The 26303-nt window shown below is 39.3% G+C and overlaps 2 protein-coding genes across 7 annotated transcripts in view; one reads left to right on the top strand and one right to left on the bottom strand.

Moving 5' to 3' along the window:
• HIBCH (3-hydroxyisobutyryl-CoA hydrolase) overlaps positions 1-12804 on the bottom strand; it is a 45474-nt gene extending 32670 nt beyond the window's left edge. Inside the window, exons 1-7 of one of the 2 annotated variants that reach the window (XM_040562236.1) lie at positions 12696-12804; positions 12076-12146; positions 11011-11053; positions 10142-10282; positions 8822-8906; positions 7842-7922; positions 6246-6298 (exon numbers count right to left, since the gene is read on the bottom strand). In XM_040562236.1, the coding sequence (XP_040418170.1) occupies positions 6246-6298; positions 7842-7922; positions 8822-8906; positions 10142-10282; positions 11011-11053; positions 12076-12107 (435 nt within the window). In that variant the 5' untranslated portion in view covers positions 12108-12146; positions 12696-12804. The remainder of the gene's footprint in view (positions 1-6245; positions 6299-7841; positions 7923-8821; positions 8907-10141; positions 10283-11010; positions 11054-12075; positions 12147-12695) is intronic. The other variant, XM_040562237.1, reaches the window with a different exon arrangement.
• MFSD6 (major facilitator superfamily domain containing 6) overlaps positions 12077-26303 on the top strand; it is a 42362-nt gene continuing 28135 nt past the window's right edge. For 2 of the 5 annotated variants that reach the window (XM_040562227.1, XM_040562229.1), the window contains exons 1-2: positions 12179-12332; positions 12696-12805. The gene's annotated coding sequence lies outside the window, so the exon portion shown is untranslated. Of the gene's footprint in view, positions 12147-12175; positions 12333-12695; positions 12806-24818; positions 24881-26303 lie in introns of those variants that run through there. The other 3 variants (XM_040562230.1, XM_040562228.1, XM_040562231.1) reach the window with 3 other exon arrangements.

The raw sequence follows: 26303 nt of genomic DNA, 5'->3' as shown, positions 1-26303 counted from the left end.
TTTCCCAGTTAAAGTGAGATGGCTGGGAAAGTATCTTAAAATGTTCTTAGAGAGCTGTGATTAAGGAATATATTGACTATATATGCTGAAGTCTTAAATTAGACACTAGGGAAATCATGAAAGAATAATTAAGTAGTAGAGTAGGATGTCTAGAAAAATTAAATTCCTGATGTTAGAAAGTTCTGAATGCATTAGGTGGAAATCTCCAAAGCCCTCATCACTCTATATTTAACACTACTTCAAAGCGCAAAAGAATAATCTCAAGGATCCTCTCAACTCAGTACTTCTGTTATCTAAATCTCAATGTATGTGTCATTACTACCTGAGTGACTAAGGGAGGATCAAACAGTACTTTAAACTCTCTAATAGCCACCTTGAAAATACTTTACCTAAGTACCTTAGATATAGACTCTCACTTTCAAAGCCCTTGCTTAAAAAAACTGTGCTGATGTGTGTGTTGACAAAACATGGAAAGCCACTTGTGATTCCAAAGAGCCAATCAATGAGTCTTCTCAAAATTGCAATAAATATACCTGAGGTCTTTCTCTACTGAGGAAAGAACAAAGCAGTCAGCACTTCATACTGCTACCGCTGTCACCAACTAGGCCTAAAAGCTGAGGGAGCAGGGCCATGGAAACAAGGTTGGGTGACCTCTATCTCTCCAAGTTGCAAACTACATTCAAATTCCAACTTCCTATTCCTCTCTCTAAACATAAAGATTAGAAAATGAGATTGTCAGAATAACTCCAAGAATGGGGCTGTAAGAAAGGGTTTAAGAGAGCTGGCAATGCTGTCAAACTCCACCATTTCTACATTGAAAGTGTCGTGTGTTACCTTATTAAGCTTAAGTCTACTTGCCCAATAAGAGATGGAGGGAGATGTTTTTTCAACCCAAAACTCAAAGCATTAATTGTTAAAGCAAGAAGCGTAACATAATCATGTAACCCTTAAATCTGTAAGCTTAGCAAATATACTGTGTAACAGGTCAGACTAAAGGTTTAACACTGAATTTAACTGTTCAAAAACAAAAATGCCCATGTTTAAGCAACAGACTTTACTTGCTAATGCTAAAAATATTAAAAATTAAAACTAAAATTTTAGGACCTATTTGGGCCTTATAAACAATTAAGCAGCTAAGTATTCAATAATATTGAGTGATAGGTCTGTAACAGCAGCAAATTGCTTTTCACAAAGCATGCAATTCAGCTGTGAAACTGCCACAGGCCCGTCTGAAGACAAAGGCTAATTAACATCAAAAATACTAGATGAACACTGAGGTAACTGATTACTGGTGATTATTAACTCTGTGGTTCTGAAATAAAGCCTAGCTCAGGTAGTTTCTAATCATGTATGTGCTAGAATATGTTATTAAGGAAGACAGTACTTTGTATATGACTCCTCAGATTCCTCCCAAAGCTAATGGCAATGTTCTTTGGCTCCTGAAAATGATGTGGCTTTGACAACACGCCACTGAATTTTTAAGTATGGTTTAGATAAAGTTAGCCCAATGAGTTCTAAGGGTGAAGCACTTATTATAATACGACTACTAAAGTGACATAACTCAGTTCTATACAGACAAAACAATGCTGATTTCATTATTAACACCACAACTACTTGCTCAACTTCCTTAAATGAATGCTTGCTTTCTAAAGAAATCTTGCAAGACGATGTATATTCTTTCAACAGTATGCTTAACACGAATTTTAAGCTCTTTGCATTCATTAGTAACATTGTTCTAAAGTCAATCTTATTAAAGATCTATATACTTAAAGACTTTTCTTAGGTGTACTTTGGATGCAAATACATATAAAATAGTTGATGTCCAAGAAACTAAAGCTTTCGTTCATTAACACAAGGCCACGTTCACTAACTTCCTAGATCTATGCCCCATATTTTTTATTTGCTATCAAATATTCCCCTTAAATTCTAAGTCCAACCATCTCAAAGCTACCACTCAAAATCACTATAATACATTTAATCTTTCTGAGGGTTAGTCTGTGAGAAAGAGTATTCAACACTAATTTATTTTGTGACAAAACCCTGTTCAAAAACATGGATTTTGACTGAGCTTATAAAGCAGGGTTGGTTTGTTTTTTTTAACAAAAAAAAGTTTTTGTTAAATATTCTACACTTCTTGTCTAGTGTCCAGGTATTTAATTTTCAACAAAATAAAAATCTATGGTCAGAAGTCAACTATAATAATTTGAATACTTTTTTTTAAGCAACAAGAGAGTATATGCCTGTGTCCCTTTCAATAGGACACACCCTTTAACAGCGAATCATAGAATATCCCAAGTTGGAAGGGACCCATAAGGATCATCAAGTCCAACTCCTGGCACCGCACAGGTCTGCCCAAAAGTTTAGACCATGTGGCTAAGTGCACAGTCCAATTGCTTAAATTCAGACAGGCTTGGTGCAGTGACTACTTCACTGGGGAGCCTGTTCCAGTGTGTGACCACCCTCTCGGTGAAGAACCTCTTCCTGATATCCAGCCCAAACTTCCCCTGCCACAGCTTAACACCGTTCCTGCAGGTCCTATTACTGGTGATTACGGAAAATAGGTCAGCGCCTGCCTCTCCACTCCCCCTCATGAGGAAGTTGTAGACTGTGATAACGTCTCCCCTCAGTCTCCTCTTCTCCAGGCTGAACAGGCCAAGTGACCTCAGCCGCTCCTCATACGTTATCCCCTCTAGGCCCTTCACCATCTTTGTCGCCCTCCTCTGGACACTCTCCAACAGTTTTACATCCTCTTTGTACTGTGGTGCCCAGAGCTGCACACAGTACCTAAAGGTGAGGCCGCACCAGCACAGAGTAGAGCAGGACAATCACTTCCCTCGACTGACATGTGGAATGTAAAATGCAGAATTTAAAATTTAAAATTTATTTCGCTATTTTTTCTAGGAAAATACCATCATTTTTTGCTTCATTAGATGTTCTTGTCACTCAAACCTACTGCCCTGAAGCTGAATAAGTACAAAAAGATTAAAAGACAGACGTATATGGAATTCCAATTTCTGATGAACTACAGAGTATATACAAAAAGGTGCAGAGAAAAGCTCCACAGCCCCATCTGTTGGCTAATTAAGCTCTCCAGAGTATCACCTACCAGACTCTAAAGAACAGTACTGAAGTGGAACCAGTTCATTTTTTGGAATACAATTCCAAGTTTATCACAAATCTAAGATAATTGTGAATAAATAGCAAATTTTATTACCTGAGTACGTAATAACTGAGTTTCTAATACACTGCTGGATTTTTTAACCAATTTTAAATTAGAACAACATTGCACTCAATATGCACGGTGCTACAAAGGAGTACCTGCATTTCTGAGCATGGCTGAAATTGACATGGTTGCATTTTTATTCATAGATAAATGGTGTAGAGTGAAATTGAAGCGCTTAAGAGGGGTCTCATGATTTTTAAGCCCAAGCTTAAACCACTTGCTTTTAAAGCTAAAGTTCTGAACATGGTTTGTTGTGTTTCATTGTTTTTAATGACAGTTACTGTGGTTCATAAATGACAAATGCTCCTAGCTCCCACTTGCAGGGACTAATCCAGATTTTGAGCATATGAAATTGACACAATAAGGTCATATTTAATCTGAAACATAGATCCCTAGTGTTTGAGTGATTTAAAACAAATCATCTAATTACCACGAACAGAATAACTCCTTTGTATGAATGCAGTTCCAGTGAATAATTATAGTAGGATAGAGAACTTCCATGCAACAAGCAAAACAAGATAATAAGATGAACCATGACCAGGTTTGTTCTAGTGGTTTTAACCTAAAAATCTTACTGCAGTGCACCTATTTTAACCACAACAGAAAAGAGCTGCTGCAAGCTTTGTTTGGTTAAGGTCAGGAGTGATGGGGGTTCCCAGTGCTGACAACAGTGATAAAAGAAGGTGGAGAAAGAAGGAAGCTAGCACACCTTTCCTGCTTGAACATTGGTCCATTTAGACAAATCAACGCTAATCTTGCAGAGGTAGCTGAAAGGAACGCAGCTCAAAACTACCACAGAGCACATACACAAAAATTGATAGGCATTGAGAAATACTGCTGCTGACCTCCTTTGTTAAACCATCAGTAGATACTTCTATGTACCGCAAGGAGAAAAGTGTGTTGATTTAAAAAAAAAAAAAAAAAAAGCATTCCTGTAGGAAGGGCATTAAAGGACATTATCTCAGAGTAAACTGCAGCTCTACTAACACTGCAAAATAAATAGCATCCAAGGTTATATGAAAGTTTAAAAGCAGTCCATAAACTGAGACCAAACTGCTTCTTCCCCTACCTTAGATTGCATACTTTTTCCACCAAAATTGTATATTTTTGTCACACTGACGTGAAAGACAACCATGACTTCAGTGTGGGATTTTGAGGTGGTACCACAAAGTTTTAAATATAACACACAAGAACTAAAATCCTGGCTCTCAGACCCAGCCAAAGAGTGGGCAACAGAACCCTGTATGCTTTAATAGAAATGAAGTGTGTATATTCACACTTTGGAATGATATGCTTGTTCCATCTTTTTATTTTTTTTAATTTCAGGAAGCCCAATGCAAGAAAAGGCAAAATGCCTCTTGTGAAATAGTATTTTAGGCTATTACACCAAAATAATGTTTTAGAGAAGTGCAAGACAAAAGTACTTCATGCAAAGCTTTTGAGGTCTTCCATGCTCATGCCTCTACTTGTTTGCTTTAGGCAAAGTTTAACACACCTGATGAGATTATTCCTTAAAACATTGAAAAGGAATGCAGTAGAACAGAAGCTGCAGTGTAGGAAAGTGTAAAACAAATTCAGAGGGAGAACAAAAATGCTTGAACAGTAGCTCTCAAAAAGAAAAAACAAAAACAAAACGAACAAAAACAAAAAACCCTGGAGGTGACATATCTGGACAAGTAGGTGAGATCTTTTCTTTCTATCTTTTCTATCTTTTTCTATCTTCTCTTTCCGAGCAAGATAACATACATTTCTAGTCATCAGGTCCTGCAGTGAAAGGTCCCCTTAGCTGTTGAGTAGTTGCATAACATTTTAAGATCTACATCATGTTTCAAATGTCTTTATTAAATAAAACTACATAAGCCTCTGTAGAACAGATGAAAGAAACTAACTTCCTTCTAGGAAGGAATATTCTCTTATATTCCAGCTGCATAAGTTAGGCAATAAATACCATCAACTTCATATCATAAGCAGACAGCAGATGTTAACATAAGCAGATGTTAAAAACAAAACCAAAAACTCCACTGGCTTAATGACCTGACAGCATACACATTGAAGCAGCTTTCCAGCATAACTATTGACACTCCATAACAGAGATCCTTTAAATCTTCACTTTCAGCAGCAAGAAAAAACTATCTGTCAAGAACTGTATTGAAGCAGTTGTAATTAGCAGTCCAGGAATACTTGTCATCACCCATAAATCTAAGTGACAATACGGCAGACAGACATCACTGTCAAACTCATTGTTCAAAATAACTCGATTATTGTACTCTGTTCCCTACTATGATGCACATATATCCAACAGATGTCAAACTGAAGTGAACAGCATTTCAACATGTAGAAAAGCATGGTACTGCCATTCACTACCTACTCACAGTATTTAGAGCCAACAATTGCTAAAACAACTATTAGCACTGACTATAACCAGCAATGTGACGGAGTCTCCTCCATTCGTATGCTTTAGAAATGAGATGTGACCTTGGAGAAGGATATCAGGATCCTGTAGCTTATGATCCGGGAATACTGCAGAGGTGAGTCTGCAGATGCATTTCCCAATCAGTTCATGGGAAAATGCAGAACTCTTGTTATGAACATCTGTTAAATATAGCTTTGAATGAATTTTTTTTCCATTTTTTTCAAAGACTTGCCTTTTAGATGTATTTTTACATAGTTCTATTTTCTAATAAATGTTGAGTGGAAAATTATTCTCAACTCTTGTATAACCCACAAACTCACACTTAAGTGTTCTGAAAACCTTTGGGTGGTGTTCACTACAGTGACAAGATTGTGCTCTTTTCTAAAGCCTATTGGCAGATTCTCAGAGGAAGCAGCAGCACTAGCTATCAAAGAACAGCAGAAGAACAGCAATGTAGTCTGACAAGCTAGATACAAAATGTTTGGATTTAAATGTTTGTTCTTAAATTGAAATGTTTGACACACTGTGTACATGCTTCATGCAACTCAAGTACACCACATTACATTCCTTTAAAACAACTTATATTAGATATCGCACCAAGGTACTTACCCCTCCCATTGTGATGCCATCAATAAGTGCCACATAAGGCTTCTTGCAAGTGCCTACAAGAAATGTAAAAAATTGTAATTTTTTCAAAAGAATGACTAACCATATACACGACAACTTCCTCATGTCTTATTTCAGCAAGAGCAGCAAAAAAATAAATAGCAAATTAAACAATAAAATATCAACTTATAATGAAGCTCCTTCATGTAATTATTAAGCAGGGAAAAGAAATACCAGTGAGTGGCTTACTACATTCCTAGTGTTGTAAGAGAACATGAAACATCAGATGGCTTGCTATGTGAGCATCTGATAATCCAGCCATATCTGGCTATTACAAATAATTTCGTAACAAGTTGGACACAACAGTTCCCCTTTCACCCTATCTCACAGCTTGGAGTAAAAGCATAGAGTGTGTACTAGTACATCAGTACAAAGACAGATTCATTGGTAGATTTAAGCCAAAATGTGACTATGAACTACTACAATATGAATGTGTTCTGTCTTGCCAAGTCTGCTGCATGTTACCCTTGTGTGACACAGGTCAAGATGATACCCTAAAGCACCACAGTTTTATCTGTCAGCTTTATCTGTTGGAGCTTATAGGAATTATGAAACTAAAGATCTGATACTGTCAATTACTGTTTACAGAAAGATTCAGAAGCATTCTGAGAATGAAATTGCTGCTTCATATTTGTCGTTTTCAGGTCAGACATAAAGTTGAATTAGATTGCTGATAGAGGTATCTGCTGCAAACGCTGCTTTCTGTAGCAACTATAGATTATTGTTAAAAAAAACAAAAGACTATTTTAGAAGGCACTTCAATCCTTCAAGTCGATAGAAAATATGAGAACTGAATTTTTAACTCTGTTCTTGCATCAACATATAAGCTAGAACATGGACTCTCGATGTTAGACTTTGAACTAAATTTCTACAGAAGTATGTCTGCAAATGCAACAAATGCAGTGAAAACAGCTCCTCTGTGTATTTAAAGTTGTAAAATACAATATAAAAATACTTCTTTTTAGTAGAAAACTCAATCCTAAAGGAATACGATTATACCAGATTTACCCAAAATCTAGGTTTTGTATATTATTCCTAAAATGCAATATAATTACCCTAATCAATTACAAAAAACACCTTGAGGTATATATTCTTGAACTGTTTGCCATAGCAATATTAAGGTTTTTCCATGACACCTATTTTTTTTTCACCTATTTTCTTTGCTGGAGACAGGAAGGTACATAAAAATGCTAATTCTAATAAGTATTACTTTATACTCTTCTGATAAGTTGTTATGCAACATTTTCACCTCTTCTCCTGCAGTGACTAATACTGGATACTTCTGATCAATGTTTAAAAATCCAAACTTTATTCAACTGAAATATGTTCTAAGAAGTTTCTTCTGATCGTAACACTCAACCCTTGATTTTCATTCAAAAGAATAAGAATTAGTATAATTTACTTTAATATTCTTTAGCCCAGAAAACTTATTAATTCTATTATCTATATTTTATAGACAAGCAAAGAGAGAAAGTAAACTTATATTCAAAGTCATTGTTATGAAAACAATATGGTTTTAGAATTTGCTATTAAGCATACCAATGGCATTGTTCAGGGTATATTCTTCTCTGAAGAAATCTTGTGCCAGTCTATCTCCAACTTTTCCTGCATCTGTGACGGCTTAAGAGAAATAAAAATTCTAAAGATAACTGTAAGGTTAATAGAACATACAAAAACAAGTACAAAAATTAGTATCGCATGATAAAAATTTTTGTCCTACAGCAGTCAAACAGCAATTTAATCCTGCTTTATTTTACTTAAGCAAACAAATTTATCAAATTTAAATATGAAAAAGTATCCATTTTGAGTCCCTTCCATTATGCTGGAGAGTTTGTCACACACTTCTTGAGAGAGTGCAGTCTATTTTCTACACTATGGAACCCCTCCTAGTGGTTGGCAGTCTTGTCTGTAGTATTTCATATCAATATATGGAACAGTCACTTAAAACTGATTACACTGAAGATTGAATACTAAAAATGAGAAGCCAGTAAGAGTAGGGCATAATTTAACAATAACCTGTACTGCTTGATTACCTAGGATTTAAAACAACCACTAATTCAAACAGTTTGGAGACTTTCTACCATTCATAGTTAGAGAATAATCACAAATACATTGATCGCTGTAGCCAGCTACTTATCTAGCCGCCTCTGAGCCAAACATCAGAGAAATTATCCAACAGTAACAAAGCTATCTGTTAGGACCCTTCAAATTTCTTGTAAATAAGTTGTCTTTAATGAAATGCTGGGAAGGAGAAGGAAGACAGAAAACCTCTCAATGACTGGCTGCTATTACCAGTTATTCGTAAGCAAAAATTTGACATATCCTTCCCAGTTACTGTTTTGTGTTGATTTCATTTATTTACCATGACTCAGGTAAACAGAGGCTTGCCACAAAACAGTGAGTTTAGTTGTGCCAACTTCTAACACCTTGATGCACAGATGCTGTATGATGCTGTTGTCATGAGACAGCTGTTGGAACGTTGTATATAAAACAGCAAAAACAGTTTTAAGTGTCCTTACCTCTGATGTCACCACCAGCACAAAAAGCTTTTCCTCCAGTTCCCTTTATGATTATTAGAAAAGTTGCAGGATCTTGCTCCCAAGCCTAAAGAGAGGCAAATGTTTCCACATAAGATTAAAATTCTAATTCAATATTCTTTTTCTGTATACTCTGATTCTTATTTTATTTTTTTCAGAAAATTTGTTTTTAAACTGGTCTGAGAGCTATACACATTTGCTTAGAAGTCTCTAACTGCCACTCCATTGTCATATTCAACCCTGGTGGCAGAGATTTGCAGAGCCACTTTGCATATTTCAGAATGCCCAAGGACAGCTCCCATTCTCTGACGAAAAACAGCACTCCCTAAAGCAGGGCCCTATATAAATCTGGATGGGAAAACAATGCTGGGGGAGAAAGCTGGGAATAGAGAAGATATAGTAACTGTTTCAAGACAAGTCATGGAAGTTTTGTGTATCTAAGATGTGCAGCAAGGAAAAGAGCATTTAAATTGTTGATGGATATTTTCAAAATGATTGCAATCAATACCTGTCAAGGACTGGATTAAGCCAATTTGTGCACAGATGCATCTGTGACAAGATATTTCTGTGTACCAGCAGCTATACTTAAAATTATTCCACCTTTTAAGGTTGTGCATAAAACAAATCCAGTACTCAGTATTGCAGGTTAAGTATTACTTTAAATGTTCTTCAAAGAATGCATAAGTTTGCAACATAACCATCTATCAAAATATCAAGAGGCAGGTAACCGTCTAACAAATACTGGTATTTAATGTTTGACTTTCTGCATATGATGAAAAACATCGTTAAATTAAAAAAGACTATTTGCATGCTTAAAATTTCACATTACTTTACTACCATGAGAAGCATTGTCCATAACTCCACAAGGCTCTTCTTTAGGGAATGAAACTAAAGCAACTTGCTTCCTAATAATTTGTATCTTTTGTTTCAGCCATGCAACTTCCAAGCAAAACATGCACTCAATTAAGAGGCAACACCTCTGTACAGCTTGGAATATGTGTGTGCTGACTGACCAACTGGGTGTTGTGAACAGAAACATATAAACACTAACTGCTGCTTGCGTTTAATTCAGTCCTGGTGTTAATACAGGGGTCTTATCTATGCAGGTGCTAAAACTTCACTTTTTGTCTGACAGCGTTTTTCTTTCATGTCTTTTCTTTCTAACCTGCTTGAAATTGTCTGTTCCTTTCCATCCTACACATCTGAGCAAGTGTTCTCACAATTTAATTATTTAAATCAGTGGACTGTGAAGTGTCAGAATGAATTTTAAAACCGGTATCAGATAACGTAACAGCTACTAACCTTTATTTGTGGATAAATTTGTTGGATCATAGAAAGATTTAGTGCATTGAGAGCCTTGGGTCTATTCAAAGTTATTATTCCTGCACCTCCTTTCTTTTCCAACAACACTTCATCTGAAGAATCAGTATGTTTACACATTTTCTGTAAGTGCAAAAACAAATAAAGCAAATGTCTTAATGTCTTTGTCTTAAGTAACATACAAGAGCATTTATGGAAATATACTCTCAAAGCACACTATTTAAGATTATAAAAACATGTGTTTTGAATTTCACATTAAGGCTTTCCCATCGTAATTCAAGTCATATTTGTATTTCTTACACGGTTCTCTTGAAACCACTTTACTACTCTGAAGAACTCTGACAAACCTCAGACAAGCTTTTGAGCTATATGCTCTTTGGCAATGACATTTGAGATAGTAAACAATGAACTGTGGTGTTTAAAACTGACATTCTGAAAATACCTACAACAATTACAGTAAGAGTTTTTTATGTCCCTAGTGCTAGTTTGACACTGCAACCACAACTGTACATACAACTTTTTAAGTAACTTCTAGCAGTTGAGTTGGTTGCTAACCTATTTTCACAACTGCATTTCACATTCAAACTCAAAGTTGAATTATATTTAAGGAATATAAGGAAGCTAACATGGAAACTAACTACAAAATTAGGGAAAGCCAAATAATTGGGCTTTTATCTGTGGTTTAGTAGACACACAACGAAGTGCTCACATACATAGTCAATGTTCTGCCTGAATGGCATTCAGAAGCATCACAAACAGACACATTAGAAGTTGCATGTGTTGTCTGTCTCAGGTATGGAGTTAAATATCCCAAGAGCTTCCAACTCAGTCAAACATGATGTAGTTCTTACCAAATGCTGTAATATTACTTGCAGTCTGTTAAATGGCTTCAGTCTGAAAAAGAAATATTAAAAACTAAAATTCTAAAATAGCTATACAACCCCCAAATACACAACTGAGCAAAGCTCTGTCAGAAAATTTCTAGACTTGATTGCTCTACATTCTACTTTTTCTTAATCAAGTACTACTTTGATATCAAAGTGGTTGGAAATATCATTGCATGTTATTTATATATAGATACCAACATCAATTGCTAATGCTTTCATTGCATTTAAACAATTTCAAATTAAGCAATTGCAAGTTGTCTGGGTGCTAATATGACAAAGTAGGAGTTTTGGGGATGCTTGATAAGCAGCACTATCTTTTAAAGATTTAGTCATTGTCTGAAACTTTTAATACTCATATTTAAAAAAAAAAAGCCTTGTCAAAAATGTACAGTCCTCAAGCTTCCATTACACAAAGCCTGCTCTCGCTTTGTTGCATGTATGCACGTTTAAGTAGGGTTTGCGGAACAACTTGAACAAGGTTAATGCTTGTGCTGCCAAAAGGAGGTATCTGGCCATACTGAACTGTTTATAAAAGCAGGTTTTAAAACTGTTACTCAATTTAAATAACAGACAACTATTTACTGTCACTGTATTCAACTGCGGAAAACAATAAAACCAGCATCCCTGCACAGGGCAGGCGGGCTGGGACTAGATGATCTTTAAGGTCCCTTCCACTCCAAGTAATTCTGTGATTTTAGGGAAAGTGGCATTTGCAGGACTTCAGGTCACAGACAGCAGCAGACTTATGTTAGTATTAGCGAGCAACTCTATCTTTCAGCAATCTAAGTGAACCGAAGAACTACTGAAACACAGTCAATTAACAGTGGTATCTCATGCTCGCCGGTATTTCGGGTTCCTACATGAGCTGAAATTTTGGTGTCGGTTCGCATTTTGTACCACCGCGGGGGGAAGCCGCCAGGGCTGAGAGCCGAGCCGTGAGCAGCCTTCGAGCGGCTCGGAGGCCTGGGGCAGGCACCGAGCCCTGGGGCGACGCCATTTCGGGGGGGCCCCGGCACGCGCCGCCGTTACCTGGGCAGCGGCCGCAGCACGCGGGCCGCCATGGCGGCTGCCGGCGCCGTCGCTCTCCGTCATGGGCCACGGTACGGCGGGGCTGGGCGGGACGGGGCGGGCGAGAGCATGCGCGGGGCGGCGGGGCCGGGCCTCAGCCCCGGCTCTCGTCCTCGTTCCCGTCCCTCAGCCCCGTGCCCGCCGGTGGGCCTGCCTGCGGGACGGGCTGCGCCTCCCCTGGGGGCGTTACTCAAGAGCGCTGCCCTTTCCCCCTTCCAGTAAATGTCGTGACTAATAAAGGCAGAAATAAACGGGGGTGGCGTGCAACGGGGTTGGTTTGGTATTTAGGCAGTGCTGGGCTGTATTCAGCCCCAGGCTAGCTGGGTGGTGGTATGAGTTTGCCTGTGAACACAGCTCTTGGGTTGCATGAGGGGTTCGGTTGGGTTGGGTTGAGTTGGGTTGGATTTTTTTTCACTCGTGTGGGGCTAGGGCTGAAGCCATGCTGGGCCCTGCACCAGATCAGCTGCTCTGGGCATCCATCAGCCCATCAGGCTACACACGGCAACATGGTGTTTCCAGCAGCAAACCTGGTTCTTGTGTTTCTGACCTCCCTGTTCTCGCCCCCTCTGTGCCTCTCACAGCATCTTTGCTGCCTTCTCGGTCATCGACGTGCAGTTGCGAGCTGTGCCACTGCCAGGATTAAGGAGCTGATTTAATGTACCATCCCACTGAAAAGCAGTTCTTCTAGCAGGTAAATGCAGGGATTGAGGAGATAGCGTGGCTACTATGCCAGTGGTAGCTAGAAACACAACTCTGAGCTCAAACACAACCTGTGTTCAGAGTAAATACGCTCAGAAATTGCAGTCAGGAAAATTGCCTTTTTTTCAAATATAAGTTCATTAAGACAATTGAGAATTTACAGACATCGTACTAGTAGTCCATAATGCTAAATCAACTTTTTATTCAGTAACTGTGTTAAACTGTTCCACAGATTTTTTTAAGCTGACACATACCATTGTGAGACATTGAAAAGTATGATGAACCATGGAGTAAATGGCAATGCAATGCATTAGGTAGAAATGTAGCTTCACTATCTCAAAGTAGCAAGTTCAGCACAAGATTCATATCTGTATTGATAACAAACAAAAGCAAACAAGCAACTTTGCAGCAAGTTTATTTTGCTGGAACAAAAAATCCTAGCTTTCAGTAGCACTTCTAGAGAAGTCCCCAGAGGGCAGCCTTGCTCTTTATTTCTAGAAATGATTCAGCCCCTGCTTGCAGCAGCGTCATCAGTATTGGCATTTCCGTTGTAGTAACTCTTAGGGTATATTAAATTTGGCTGTAAAAATCTTAATCAGACTAAACAGACACAAGGAAATACACAAAACATTTCTGTATTATTCAGCCTCAGTTTTCAGTCTTGTACATTGTGGGGAAAATGACTGAGAGAACAAGACAGAAGGTGCTTTTGCAGGCCTTGGGAGTGTGCCTACTGCGAGTTAATTAACTGCAGAATTCATTAGACCATCCAGACTATATAGACCTTTACTCATAGATCATATGATTATGAAAGATGTGGCCTATTAATGTCGTCTTGACTGTATAAAACCTTATATACTGTCTTACAGCAAGTTGCACATAATCAAATCTAAATCAATCTAAGTAACACCAAATTACCATAGTGGCCAAATCTGAACCCATATTTATATTTTTATTTATACTTGTTAAGAGTGAGATAACTGCATCTCTTCTCTAGGCCTAACCAGGTTATGGGGAGTTTGATAAGCAGATGTTTTTGTACTTAGTATCTGATGCCTGAAAGTCTATATATTTCACTAGCAAATATGAACAGCACCTTTCTATAGGGGAATCCTTTTGTTAGCATCATTGTGGAAATGAAGAAATCGGTGCATGGAAGCTAATCGCAGGTAAGAGCAAGAGGAGTCTGTGTGAAACTCCTGGAAATCTCTTAATAAATCCCACCTGCACACAAAGGGGAAGGCTGTGATCAGGACATGATTACACAGGATGGCAGTGTTTAGGAGTCCAGAATAGAAGTCAGTGGTCTGATTCACCTTTTACTTATCCAGATTTTAATCTATTTCATCCCCTCCTGGCTTCAGTGTAAGTAATGGTGTAGAGGTGTAGAGCCTTTCTTTGTTGTCTCCCAGCTGTGTCTGATTTAGAACAAGAGTGGGGCCTGCCTATTTGTAGATAATGAAGTAACACAAGCATTGTCTTGCAACAGCTACCAATTTCTTTCCAGGGTGCTGACACTGAATTTATGCTTAATGTTTTCTTTTTTTCCTTTCTTTTTCCTGTTGGTTTCAAGCTTTGGAGCCGTATTTCTTGAGCCTAGTGTTCTACTTTATTTTAAAACACGCCACTGACGGCTTAAATTTACCTATGGGGTTTTTGTTTGTTTGTGCGGAGCTCTAAAGAGTACTGCAGTTTTCTCACTGATAACCATTTGGTGAGTGCACGTCAGTCCAAAGTTGGGTTCAAAAAGTAACTCAGATACCAGGGATTTTAGTAGTACTTCATACCCTATTTTCTGCAGAGTGGAATGCCAAAGGAAACCACTTTCTAAGAAGAAAATAAAAGATTGCTATCAGTAAAAGTAGTGAAAACAGTGAAAATAATGAAGTTATATGAAAATAAGTTGAATGAGATAACATTTAACTAGGGAGTTCATGGATGATATTGCTATCAGCAAAGAGGGCTGTGGCAGAGTGGATATTTTATGGGTGAGCAGCACCCCTAGTAACTGAGCCAGGAATTCAGGGAGTGCAAGTGCAGTAGCCAGAAGGATAGGCAGGTTGTAATTCCTCCTTGTGGAGAAATTTCCTGGCAGTAAGTTCAGCAGGTTTGGAAAGAGAAAAAAAATTGCAGACTGTAGGAGGACTTCAGAGTTGAGCAGATGTTTGGGGGTTTTGTTTTTGGTAGATTTTTTTTGGTTTCTTTTCCAGAAAAACATACAACTTCAGCATCAGGATGTGGGTGCTGTTGCTCTCAAGGATTTCAAGAGCAGCTCAGCTGCATTCTGTACGTTACCTCTATACTGCTAATTAATGATTAATTTGTACCTCTCAGTTACTTGCCTGTGAGAGCTCTGACTGTATTTCACCAAGAATGGTTTGAGTACTTCATCATGTCCTGCGCTCCTGCATCTTGGCTTGCAGTAAACAGTCTTTTCCTTTGTTGGTCTAAGAGCTAGCATCTAATTTTTGTGTGTGGATAGTGTGGGTATTAAGTGCATCCTCACAGGAAAAAGGAGTTTTGAGGAATAGAATGGGGAAAATCCCCAGCTCATCCTAGCTAACTGGCTAGAACTGTATTGACAAGTGCCCCACAAATTGATTTATTTTTTTCTCCTCTCCTCAGTACAGCCCCAATTGATTGTACTCTAAAACACATGATACAGGCTTAAATTTGCTTGCCCCAATGAGGGCAGTGAGTACCAAAGGCTCAGGTCTGCAATGGGCAGCCTGCCATTGGCTTCAGGAATAGCAGAAGTTGACTTAAACTAAGTGGAAAACTAATCTGTCTCTGCGCTCTCTAAAAATAAGCCAAGCCAGGGAAGGACTGAAGCACAGGAAACATGTATGTAATATGGAGAAGCCATTTTTTTTGCTTTTGTCTGTAATGTGAGTAATCCCATGGGAAGAGGCTGCATTCCCCAGGGCGTTGAGTCAGGCTTGTCAGCCAGTGTGTCCACATAACATCTGAAGTCATAGCTTTGGGATGAGCGCACAGCGAGTGGCATTCACTAGTCAATTTCTCCTGTAACAAAAGGGTGGGGGGAAGCTCTTTTTTATTTCTTTTTACCAATTAGTCTGTGTTTCACTGGTTGGGAAGTAGAAGTGTCTGGAAGCAGATGAAAGCAAAGCCATAAAGAAACTGTGAGTGAAGCACTTTTTTCCATTTTCCCCTGGCCTCCGAGGGCGCCGGGGGAGGCATGGGGGTGGCTGGTGCTGCAGCAGGCGCTGCTGCGTCGGTACAGCCGAGAGAAGCTCCACGGCAAGGTCCATCCACCAGTGGGTTCCTCCCCTCCCACCGCCCCGGCTCAGACATGCCGCTCGCTGCATCCACCCACCAGTACCCTCTGGGTTAGACAGGACCCTGGGCAAACACCCTCCTACGTCTTTCTTCCCTGCTGCCGCAAGCAATCTGTCACTCCTCCCCTCAAACCACCCACCACCTACGTACAAAACCATAACTGCAAGGAACACCCTCTCTCCTTCCCCCTTCGCTCCCCACCAGTCTGTTCTTCTCAGCGGGTGAAAAATTCCTGGAGATGCGGTGGGCGCCCCTGGGTTTGGTTTTGAGACCCAAGGTGTTCGATGCCTTTCACGCTCAGAGCTCGGCGAGAGCTCTGCTTGCAGATGCATTGTGATAGTTTTTCCTTGCATGTAATTACACGTGTGCAGGTGGGAAGGGGCTGTTCGCCTCCCCCTCGCCTTGATGTGCCTCCCTTCCGAAGAGAGCGGCTTCCTTCCACTCCCGCTCGCGGCCTCCCACGCATCCAGCAATGAGAAATGCTGCAGAAGACTGACCAGCCACCAGCCCGCCCACCTGAGGAGGAGGAGCAGCAGCAGCAGCAGCAGCAGCACATTTCTCTCTCTCTGCTTTTTAAACACAGTTAAAAAGAGCTGCAGTGTGGGTGGAAATAGCTGTAGGGAGTGTGTGTGGGAATGGGGCCAGAGGAAAGTGAATTTTCTGTTGGGAGGACAGTTACTTCTCGTAGACCAGGAAAAAAAAAATCCCCAAGGATAACTTACTGCTGAGGGTGTCTTTAGGTGTACAATTAGTTCTTAAGGTTCAGTTTCCCAGGTCTGGAAAGAATGAAGCAGTGTTTATTTCTCCATGGTAGTCCAAGCAATGGGACGGCGGCAGCCAGCGCTCAGGGAAGCTTGCCTACACGACTCCAGGAGTCTGCGTAGCAAGTGGTATTTGTATGGCATACTGTTGTGTCATTGTGGCTCTGGTTCTGCTCCTGGTGTACGTGGCTGATTCGGTGAGAGTCAGAGCTGCTTCTATGTAGGAAGAGAAAAGAGCATGTGGTTTTCACAGTGTGGGTCTCTATTGCCAAATACCACCCCTATTGGACCTCTTGAAATAGCACTATCCCAGAATATCAGTTAATTCAGAATTTACTCTAAATCTGTGCTCCTATAAGAAATTAAATTCAAGCTTATTTATGTTAACAGGATGTTATTTGAGGTGCTTTGCTTGTATTGCATGAAAATAGCGGTGAAACTAGTAGAGGAAAATACAACTTGTAAGACTGGTGGCATAGAGTACTAAGTGGTACTGCTGTTTCTTCAGAAATATCTCTGATAGACTCTGAGAACTGAGGGTTCAGAACAGCTTTCAGGTTCTGACTCAGTTTGACCTATCTACCTAGGAAGAAAAGGTTTTACATGGTGTAATCCTAATCAAATTGTACTGACTTAGGTTAGTTGCATGCATTCCTCTCAGTCGAGAACTCTACCCATGCATTTATTTTGTCTAGATTTCTCACCAGCATTGGACATCCCGTATGCATTACCGATGTCGAATCTCACATCAGGATGTGGTCTGTAATGAGTCAGAGATGCAGTAACCGGCAGCTAATGAATTTTGAGAAATTTGACTTTCAAAGTACAGGAGATTTTTCAAAAATACTGGATAGGGCGTTTAATTTGCTCCTAATGTGTAGAGACCTTCAGCCTGATATTTGAATGGGTTTTGCCCCATGAAGTAACCTTCTTTGTGGAAATGGAGCACATGCTGGAGCGCAAAACCCTGTCACAAAAGCAAGGTGTCTTCCAGACAGACAGAGCAGTTTTCCAGACCCATTTCACAGACTGGGACTGCACGGGTACAGTGTAGCGGGGAACTGGGCTCTCTGACTTCAAGGCCCCCTACCCCAGCCTAGCATTTTCTGTAACTCTGGAGATTTTACCCTGGAGTAGGAAAGAAAAATGTAGGCACAATTCCTTCCACTGATCAGCTCAGAAACAAATGGAGTTATGATTAAGCCTAACACAGCTTTGCATGTAACACAACAGAAGGATCAGCTGATGGACTGATACTAGCAAGAGTTAGACAAGTATCAACGGGGATGGAGCCTTAATGGAACTAATTACCCTGATCTGTTGAAAGTCTTATTTTTGAATGGCTTCAGTGATTAATATTTTAAATATATCCTTATAACTTTACACAGAATCTTATGTAACTCATAATTATAATCTACTGGAATTACATACCCACACTGAGGAGGAAATATATTCCAAATAGTAAGTTCGTGTCACTTGACTGATTTACTTTGAAACATTGCACTAATTCCTTTGTCAGTAGTGCTTGGAAGTACTATCGGCCCGCTTGTAATTCTATCCTGCATTTAGCGTTGGTTCAGTTAAGTTTAGAGGTAGTGCTTTTCATACCTTTTGTATCAACGAATGTACATCAGATTTTAAATGCAGATTATACGCTTATCTTGCCAACTACTGTTAGACTGGAATTTTCTTTGGATGATCTATTGTGGTGGAATGATATTATTCAAGAAGTAAAAAAAAAAAAAAAAAAAAAAAAAAAAAGCATTTAGAATAATGTAAGGTCTATTTTAGGAGCTCAGTCCTGTTTGTAACATTCCCGTTGGCTTCCTGTTTTATCCTGTGAATGTCATGCGGCATCCAGTACCCAGCTGTGCCTTTTCAGGGGTCGTAGTGAATAAGTAGTGACCCCACTCTGTTCCACTCAAAATCGTATGAACTAAGCTAATTAGTAGCTTTTTGACAGTCCAGATGTTTGATAAGTACAGAGAGCACCTCAGATGTTTATTTTAAGAGTTTGTTGCTCTAAATTACAGCAAGTCTCTTCAACAGGGCCGTTTGGCTGACAGCGAGTGCTTCTTGTTAAGTGGATGTCTGTGCATTTAAACCTTGCCACATTACTCATCCGACACCTTGCACAGGTATTGATTTTCACTTGACAAGTTGTACGTTTTGTTTTAAAAGTCAATGTTAAGAATATTTTTCCAAATTTCTTTCCATTTTCCTTGATTCTGGAGTGCAGCTAATGGTGTTTATAAAATAATGCCTTTGAAGAACATTGCCTAGGGGAAGATATTTCATTTAATGCCACAAATAATGCAAAGGACAGAGCAGAGAATTTAAAAATCAGGAAGAAAAGAGGTCAGATATATGCTTACTATTAAAAAGTAAGCATATATCATTCATTACTGCAGATATATTCTGTTCTTAAATATAAAATACCAGCCTCTATTAATTGTGGGCAAATGCTAGCTTCAATGCAACTCGATTTGCCAGACTTCTATAACTGTGTGTAATTATTAACCTCATGGAAAGCATGCCTAGCAAGTCAGAAGGGAACGTGTTTGTTTGTTGTAAAGAAATACGGTCATTCTGTGGAAGTGGCAGGGAGGGAGTGCTTGGCTCCTGGAGCCCTCCTTCCATGGATACGCTACCCCAGGGGAATGCCGCTCGGTGAAGAAAGCTGTGGCAGCCGTGGCAGGGCACAGTGCAGATCTGAATTGCTCCCAGGGAATTACACGGTCATTAGTTCCTCTTGGCAATCTCAATCTTCCCTCTCCCCTGTGGTTTTCGTGATGCCTCTGGTTCTCCTGTCTAGACCTGGGCAGTGCCTCCTTCTCTCTCTCTGTGACAGCAGTCAACCTGCAATGGAGGTTCATGCTGCTAAGAGCAGTATATAGGAATATATAATTATTTCAGAAATAACATGCTACACAGTGTGATTTAGTCATACTTTGACACACCTCTGTCTGCCAAGAAATAGGCAGGCACTACCTTATAAAACTGTTGCTAAGAGCACTTCTTCAGGCTCCGGGAGTGAGAAGATGCTTTATTACATGGTTAACTGCAGGAGTTAACAGCAGGGTTTCAATCTGGGACCCGCAAAGATCTGAAAGCACGCAAATCTGTTGCTTGAATTAGAGGCCCTACTTCTGCCTAGGAGATGTAGCACCATGCAGAGTTAGCTTGGGACATTAGCTGGTAAATCTAAGACACTTTGGAAAGTGATTTTATTGATATCTGTGACCTTAAAAAAAAAAAAAAAGTAAAACAGGCAAGACGATTCTGGCCAATGTCAAGAAAAAACATCTTTTGTTTGTTTTATGATAAAGATAGGCAATTTACTAAGAAAGAGACTATGTAAAAAGATAAATTTTTAAATTATTTTAAAAGAATCCATTTTCAATATGAAATGCTAATGGAAATCTTTTTTTCCTCATGACTGAGGTGGAGAATCATGAAACACGTTTGGGCTGTGCATGTTCCTTCTCCTGTGCCACTGCTAGCATCCCTGTAACCCTTGGGAGCCTTTTGGAACACCCACAATCGACCAGTTCCTTCCTAGTAAGAGACAGACATATTTTGGAGGTACAGCTGTTTATAATCTTAGTTACAATAGCAACATACAGTTTCAACATTCTTTAAATAGTCAGAAGAGGCAGACATTGAAAAGTAAGTCTGTAGCTGATAGTTTTGCTTTTAAAATTCATAGTATTACTTGGCGGTTTTAATTAAGCTACAAGAAATAGCCAAATGGTCACAATAACACCTGATTTCATGTAACTTAGAAGTCAGACTATTAACATGAATCTGCCATGGGGGTTAACGGAATCATTGTAGCTGTAAAGAAAGTTACCTTGGTTATTCTGGTGTGAGCAAGTCATTTCACTATTCTGCTTTAGTTTTTACATCTGTAAAGTGAAAAGAGTAACCTTTACTGTTCTTGTTATAATATCAGAATTCACTTCATAGTTGAAACAATAAGATGCTACATAATAGTGATAACAAATGGTATCTTGTCATTGCACGAAAACCATCTCCAATTATTGAACAAAAGAGAAAGTATAGTTTATCAGTGTTTGCAGTGCGTTATCAGAAAATGCCATATAGCACAGTAAGCTGGAATTCTGGACTCCAGACGAAGAGGAATTAGATACCACATGTTTTGAATTTCTGTGTTGCTTTACAAAGCAACATTTACATTTCCCCTTTGATAATAATAAGCTGTTCTATAGACTGTTTTAAATGGAAATCCAACCGGTGTCTTCTACATATGTAAGAACAGATGCATGCTTTTTTTTTCTGACAAAATTTGACTCCTGCTTCACATACAAGCCCATAATGCTGTTACCTATCAGCCATCACCCAGCTCTATAGAAGGAAATACGGATCTTTTGTAATGAAGGACAAACGGCTGTATAAAAATATACTTAGCAACACTCCCTTCCTCAGGAGTATTTCAATTATCTTTTCTTCTGAGGAAATTTTCCACCTATCTGAGAATTTCCTACATTCCTTACTTTTGGAGAGTAAAAAAGCTTAGTATTCACAGGAGTAAAAGGCCCAGGATCCTTTAAGGTCCTCCAGTGTGCAATGTCAGGAGGTTTGTAGCATATTTGCACAAGGCTTTGTTTCACAGCAATTCATTTGATTTTGTTAGTTATTCATAATCGTAGTCATAACGCCTGTAGGTAGCTTAATGACTCACTACAAAATGACTGCTGCAGAGTATTGTCACTTTGTCACTGCGTCATAACAAACAGAAGCAGATCTCCCAGGAGTACGCGGAGGTATTTCTGGAAGGTGAAGGAACGCATCCTCCCTAGGAGATGTCACTTCATCCTAAATGCCTGGAGACTTTTTGCCAAAGATCTTGGTGGCCCATGCTGTTTAACCTTCGTCTTTCTTGTCTGTCTGCAGATCAGTGGTAGAATCTTTCACATGGATTTCAAATGTAGAATGGGAACTAAAAAAAAAATCAACTAAATCAGATCTCAGCCACATTTTTAAAGCACTTTAGGCCAGTAAGTAGAAAAATGAAAGTTCAACTCTGCAAGTGTAGTTTAATCCACTTTCTGTCTCTCTCCTTGAGTTAATTAGTATTCAGCCTTCCAATACCTGTTTCCTCCTTTTGAGCCTTTTATGTATTAGCCATGTGTATTTGTTCAGCCTCTGTTATTGCAAGATTGCCTCCACCCAGCTCAGAGTCCAAAGGTTTACCAGTTTTGTTTAGCTAATAAATCTAAAGGTGGGTAAGGTAATACAGGTTTTGTAAACTGTACTCTGTTTTAATGATACTGCATTCGCTTAAAATTTAGTGCTGTGAAGTCAGAGCTATAAAACGCATTGCAGTTTAAGGTCTTTAAAATTATTCTCCATTACTGCTGTTTGAAATGATAGTCGGTGCTTAAATTATTAATTTAGAACGTAAGAGCCCCACACGGTAGACAGGCAATCATTATATCATGTACATTTATGCCCATACACATTTTCATTTTCACCAAAGGAAGTTATAAATAGCCCCACTTATCTGAGAATTTTCAAGATTAGCAGTCTTTATTTCCAAGAGTCCTGTCTGAAGGGTTTGTAGGCATCAGGAGGGCTGGTTTGCAATTGCCATCCACGCTGTTTAGCGTAGTTGTTTAATTGTTTATACCACTACCATCTGAATACTAATTAAAACACAAACAAAACCTACAGAGCTAATGGTACTTGCACTCTTTGTAGTGATATAACTGAGCACACATGCTACAAAGCCAGCAGGAACTGAGACCACAGGCTTTTCTTAACATACCCCTCTGTTGCTATTAGTAGTAGCAAGGGCTACAGAAGACACAAGTAACCTCTAACTGATGCTCTTCTGACTTAAATACAACCAATATCAAGAAGGAGACAGCTGCTGCTGGAACTTTGACTAACTCTTGGCATCTGCAGCAAGCAGTCCCACAGGTCTAGTATCTGTAGGAAGAAAGTCCCTGTCAGTTCTGCTTCAGACCTGCCTCCTACTAGCTTCATCTGATGAACCTTCATACAGGGATGAGAAGAAAGATAGACCTGTCTGTTTTCTCCAATTCATGACTTCGTAAATCTGCCATATCCCCACTAATCTGCCACTTTTCCTGACTGGTGACTGCTAGGCTACTCAGCTGTTCCAGGCAGAAAAGTGATTCCAGGCTTTTGAGCATCCTTCTCTGAACCTTTTCCAGTTCCTCTATATTCTGTTTGAAATGAGGAGCCTGTTTTGTTTTCTTTTGTTTTTTCCTAGAGTTCATATGGGATCCATGTCTCAATTTCTCTGTGTGAAAAAATCTGCGTATTACACTGAAATAGAATTCCATCTTAGTTTGTGTCTTACTTTGGCACTTCTCTTTTCCTCACAAGTACTTTGACATTATTTTTGAGCCTTCTGGTAATAAACAGTTAACAGCACACTGTAGCAATATAACAAATCCTCAGGGAGGTAGGTTGTACATCCTAAAAGCAGCTAAAATCGTCTAACCCTGCAGGCAACAGAGCTTTTCTCAACTATTAATAGAACAGGGGGAAGAAAAGGGAAAGAAGAAAAGGAATTAGTAAATGATTTTTAAAAGCGTAGCTACTTAAAATTCATAGTTGATGTGCTGATTTAGGAAGTCATAAGATAAGGCATAAAAAAAGGTAAGAAACGTTAATATTGTTACATAGACAAAGAGTATTTTTCATTTTTTGTCAATTTTCAGTGTTTTCTTCTTCCCCCACCCAACCATTTCAAAGGCATATCCTTGCAATGACGCATCAATTTTCTGTCTACTTGAGGTTTAGAAATAGCTGAAATGTTATAAATAGACCACAATCTGCAAGAGACAAAGAGAATGGAAATACTGTAAAAGGTTGGCTGAAAAATTCAGATGTGGATTGAGATTTCAGACATCTCTGCGAGTGGAAGCACTGGGTCTGAAATGCTTTGCTAAGCACAGCAGAGGAAGCTGGGCTCGGGCAGCAGTGGGGACTGGCCAGGCAGAATCAGGCGGCGTTTCTGCTCATGGTGAGAGCACAGAGTGACATCCAGCCCCGTCTCCAGGAGCTCACAGCTTCATGGCCCGAGGGGAAGGCACCTTGCCCCTCCTTACTGCGAAGCTAAAACACCAGAGGCAGTTATTCTTTTACACACTGCAGGGCCACTAACTCAGAACATGTATCTTTTACACCATAATTTTTCTGGCACTACTCATGTACTTTGAATTCATAGCACTGATCAAGTTTGCTCACTTTTTCCACCTTCCCTCCAAAAGGCCTTAACATCACCAAAGTGTCTCGGCTTGTGGTGGCCTTAATATCACCAAAGTGTCTCGGCTTGTGGTCAAAACCTTGTCCTGTCCTACAAGACAGTTAAAAAACAAAAAAATCAGGACTGGGAAGCAGTCTAATATCCTCGTGTTTGTTTAAGTACTCCTTTCGTATGGTCTTTTAGATCCTCCTGACACTTCCAACCTGCCTGTGGGAGAGCAGAAGTGTACTGAAACCTGTTGGCTGGGAGCGGTGGCATTCCTCCAGCCTTGTACATAGAGCTGAAGTCCGCCTGCTTATCTCCTGACTATCTAATTCCATGAGAGTGACTGTGAGAAAGACGATTTGGTGACGGTTGTAAAATAACTCATTAAATGGAAGGGACAAACTTTCTCCCTGGTATGTTCCGGTTTTGGAGAGTTGCTTCCTGGAACCAGGCTGGGTTTCACAGTAGCCATATCAGAGTAACTGCGTTGACGTTAGCCATACCTACTCAATCTCTGCCAAACACAAGGACGTGTCGCTAACATGGGACCTTGTGCTTGAAGTGCATCTCCAACCGTCGTTGCTTTTTTAGAAGTTTAGGCCAATGCACACTGCAGAATCAGATTCTTTAAACCTAAATTAACATTCTGTTGAAAACTAAACATATGTTGTTTTTCTTCACTGTCAACAATTTAGTTTCCAGGTTTGGAAAAGAAACATTGCTGGGGAGGAATCCAATGAATTTATTAATGAGCTTGGTAAGTATGGAACTATTAATATCTCCTGAGATCTTGTTTGTGTTATTTTTGTCTTCAACTTCAGACTCTGAAATAAACAGATGTTCTGAAGCTTTCCACTGAGAATACTACAGCCTGTTAAGTCCTATCCTAAAGACATTGAGATTATCAGGATATTGTAGGGAACAGGTAAATAGCTGTGTACAATATTTCAGAAACAATTTGTATCATTACCCGAAGTCTTTATCTTAGATTGTACTACTGGCACTAAAAATAAAGCATCCAAAATGTTTCTTATATGTAACTAATATTTTTTTATTTCCATAAATCTGAGTAGAAAAATTGAAACACTACTTTATTCTACAATATTATCAGTGGACATTAAAGCTCCTATTTAAATTTTTTTGGCGTGACTGACAACATAGTCTACCTGTCCTGGGCATATTTAAAATGGATGAATGCTTCCATTTGTCTAAAAAGGTCATGTTTATTTCGCAATCATTTGTGATCAGAGATACTACTTTGTATCTCAGTGTAACCTACATCTCTGGCAGTCCCACTGTCACTGAAGTACTGAGGTCCTTTGTTCTTTATAGCAAGGAATATCACCTCAAGAATTGGAGAAGGGCATCGGTAAATTGCTCGTTGTTTTCACGCCTTGGGAAACAGGGGAAATGTTTGACCTTAAAACTGAGTTCAACTACTTGTATTGCGCAGATGATGTTATATTAACCAAGATACTAAAGCAGACTAACCAATCAGTTATGCTAGAGGTCCTGGGATGAAATACAAAATAATAGATCGATCTGCTTTGTGGAGAAAGTGCTTAGACAGCTTGGCTAGCACAGTGACTCCCTTCTGTATTAAAATTGTCATTTACTGCTCCTGTTTATAATTAGGCAAATTCAGCTCTAGAGAGAGATGTGAATCCTCTGAAGTCAGCAGTGAGCCTTAGCCTGAATTTGGTGCAGTTTGTCCCTCAGCACCACAGGTGATTTCACTGCTTGTGCCACTCAAGTGGCTTTCATCAAAAATCACATTGGCATGTATTAAGTGCAAATGCCTGCCTTGGTAATGGTTTATATTTACAAAGCTACTTTGCAGAAGACATGAATTTAATCAAGGAGATAAGATGATAGAGCTGTTCCTGTATCTGATTAAAAATAAAGACAGCACAAAACCAGTTCAGTTAAAAAATGCTTTGAGCTATCTCCATTTTTAGCCATATGAATGGGAAGAGGAGATGGGTGCATGTATCATATTTCTAACTATTTTGTCTGTCCTAGTCACTTTGCATTTTTATCTTAATATTGCTAGCTTTTATTTGAATAAACTGTGTGTGCATGGGCATGGGTGGGTGGCTGTTTATTTAAGTTTTGGAAGTTGTTTGGTCTTCTCTGGGGACTTTGCCGTAAGTGGAGGTCCAAGCAGATCCATCTAAAAG

This window comes from Cygnus olor, chromosome 6 (assembly GCF_009769625.2).
Source record: "Cygnus olor isolate bCygOlo1 chromosome 6, bCygOlo1.pri.v2, whole genome shotgun sequence".
Taxonomy (NCBI): domain Eukaryota; kingdom Metazoa; phylum Chordata; class Aves; order Anseriformes; family Anatidae; genus Cygnus; species Cygnus olor.
This window is presented reverse-complemented; position numbering and strand designations above follow the sequence as displayed.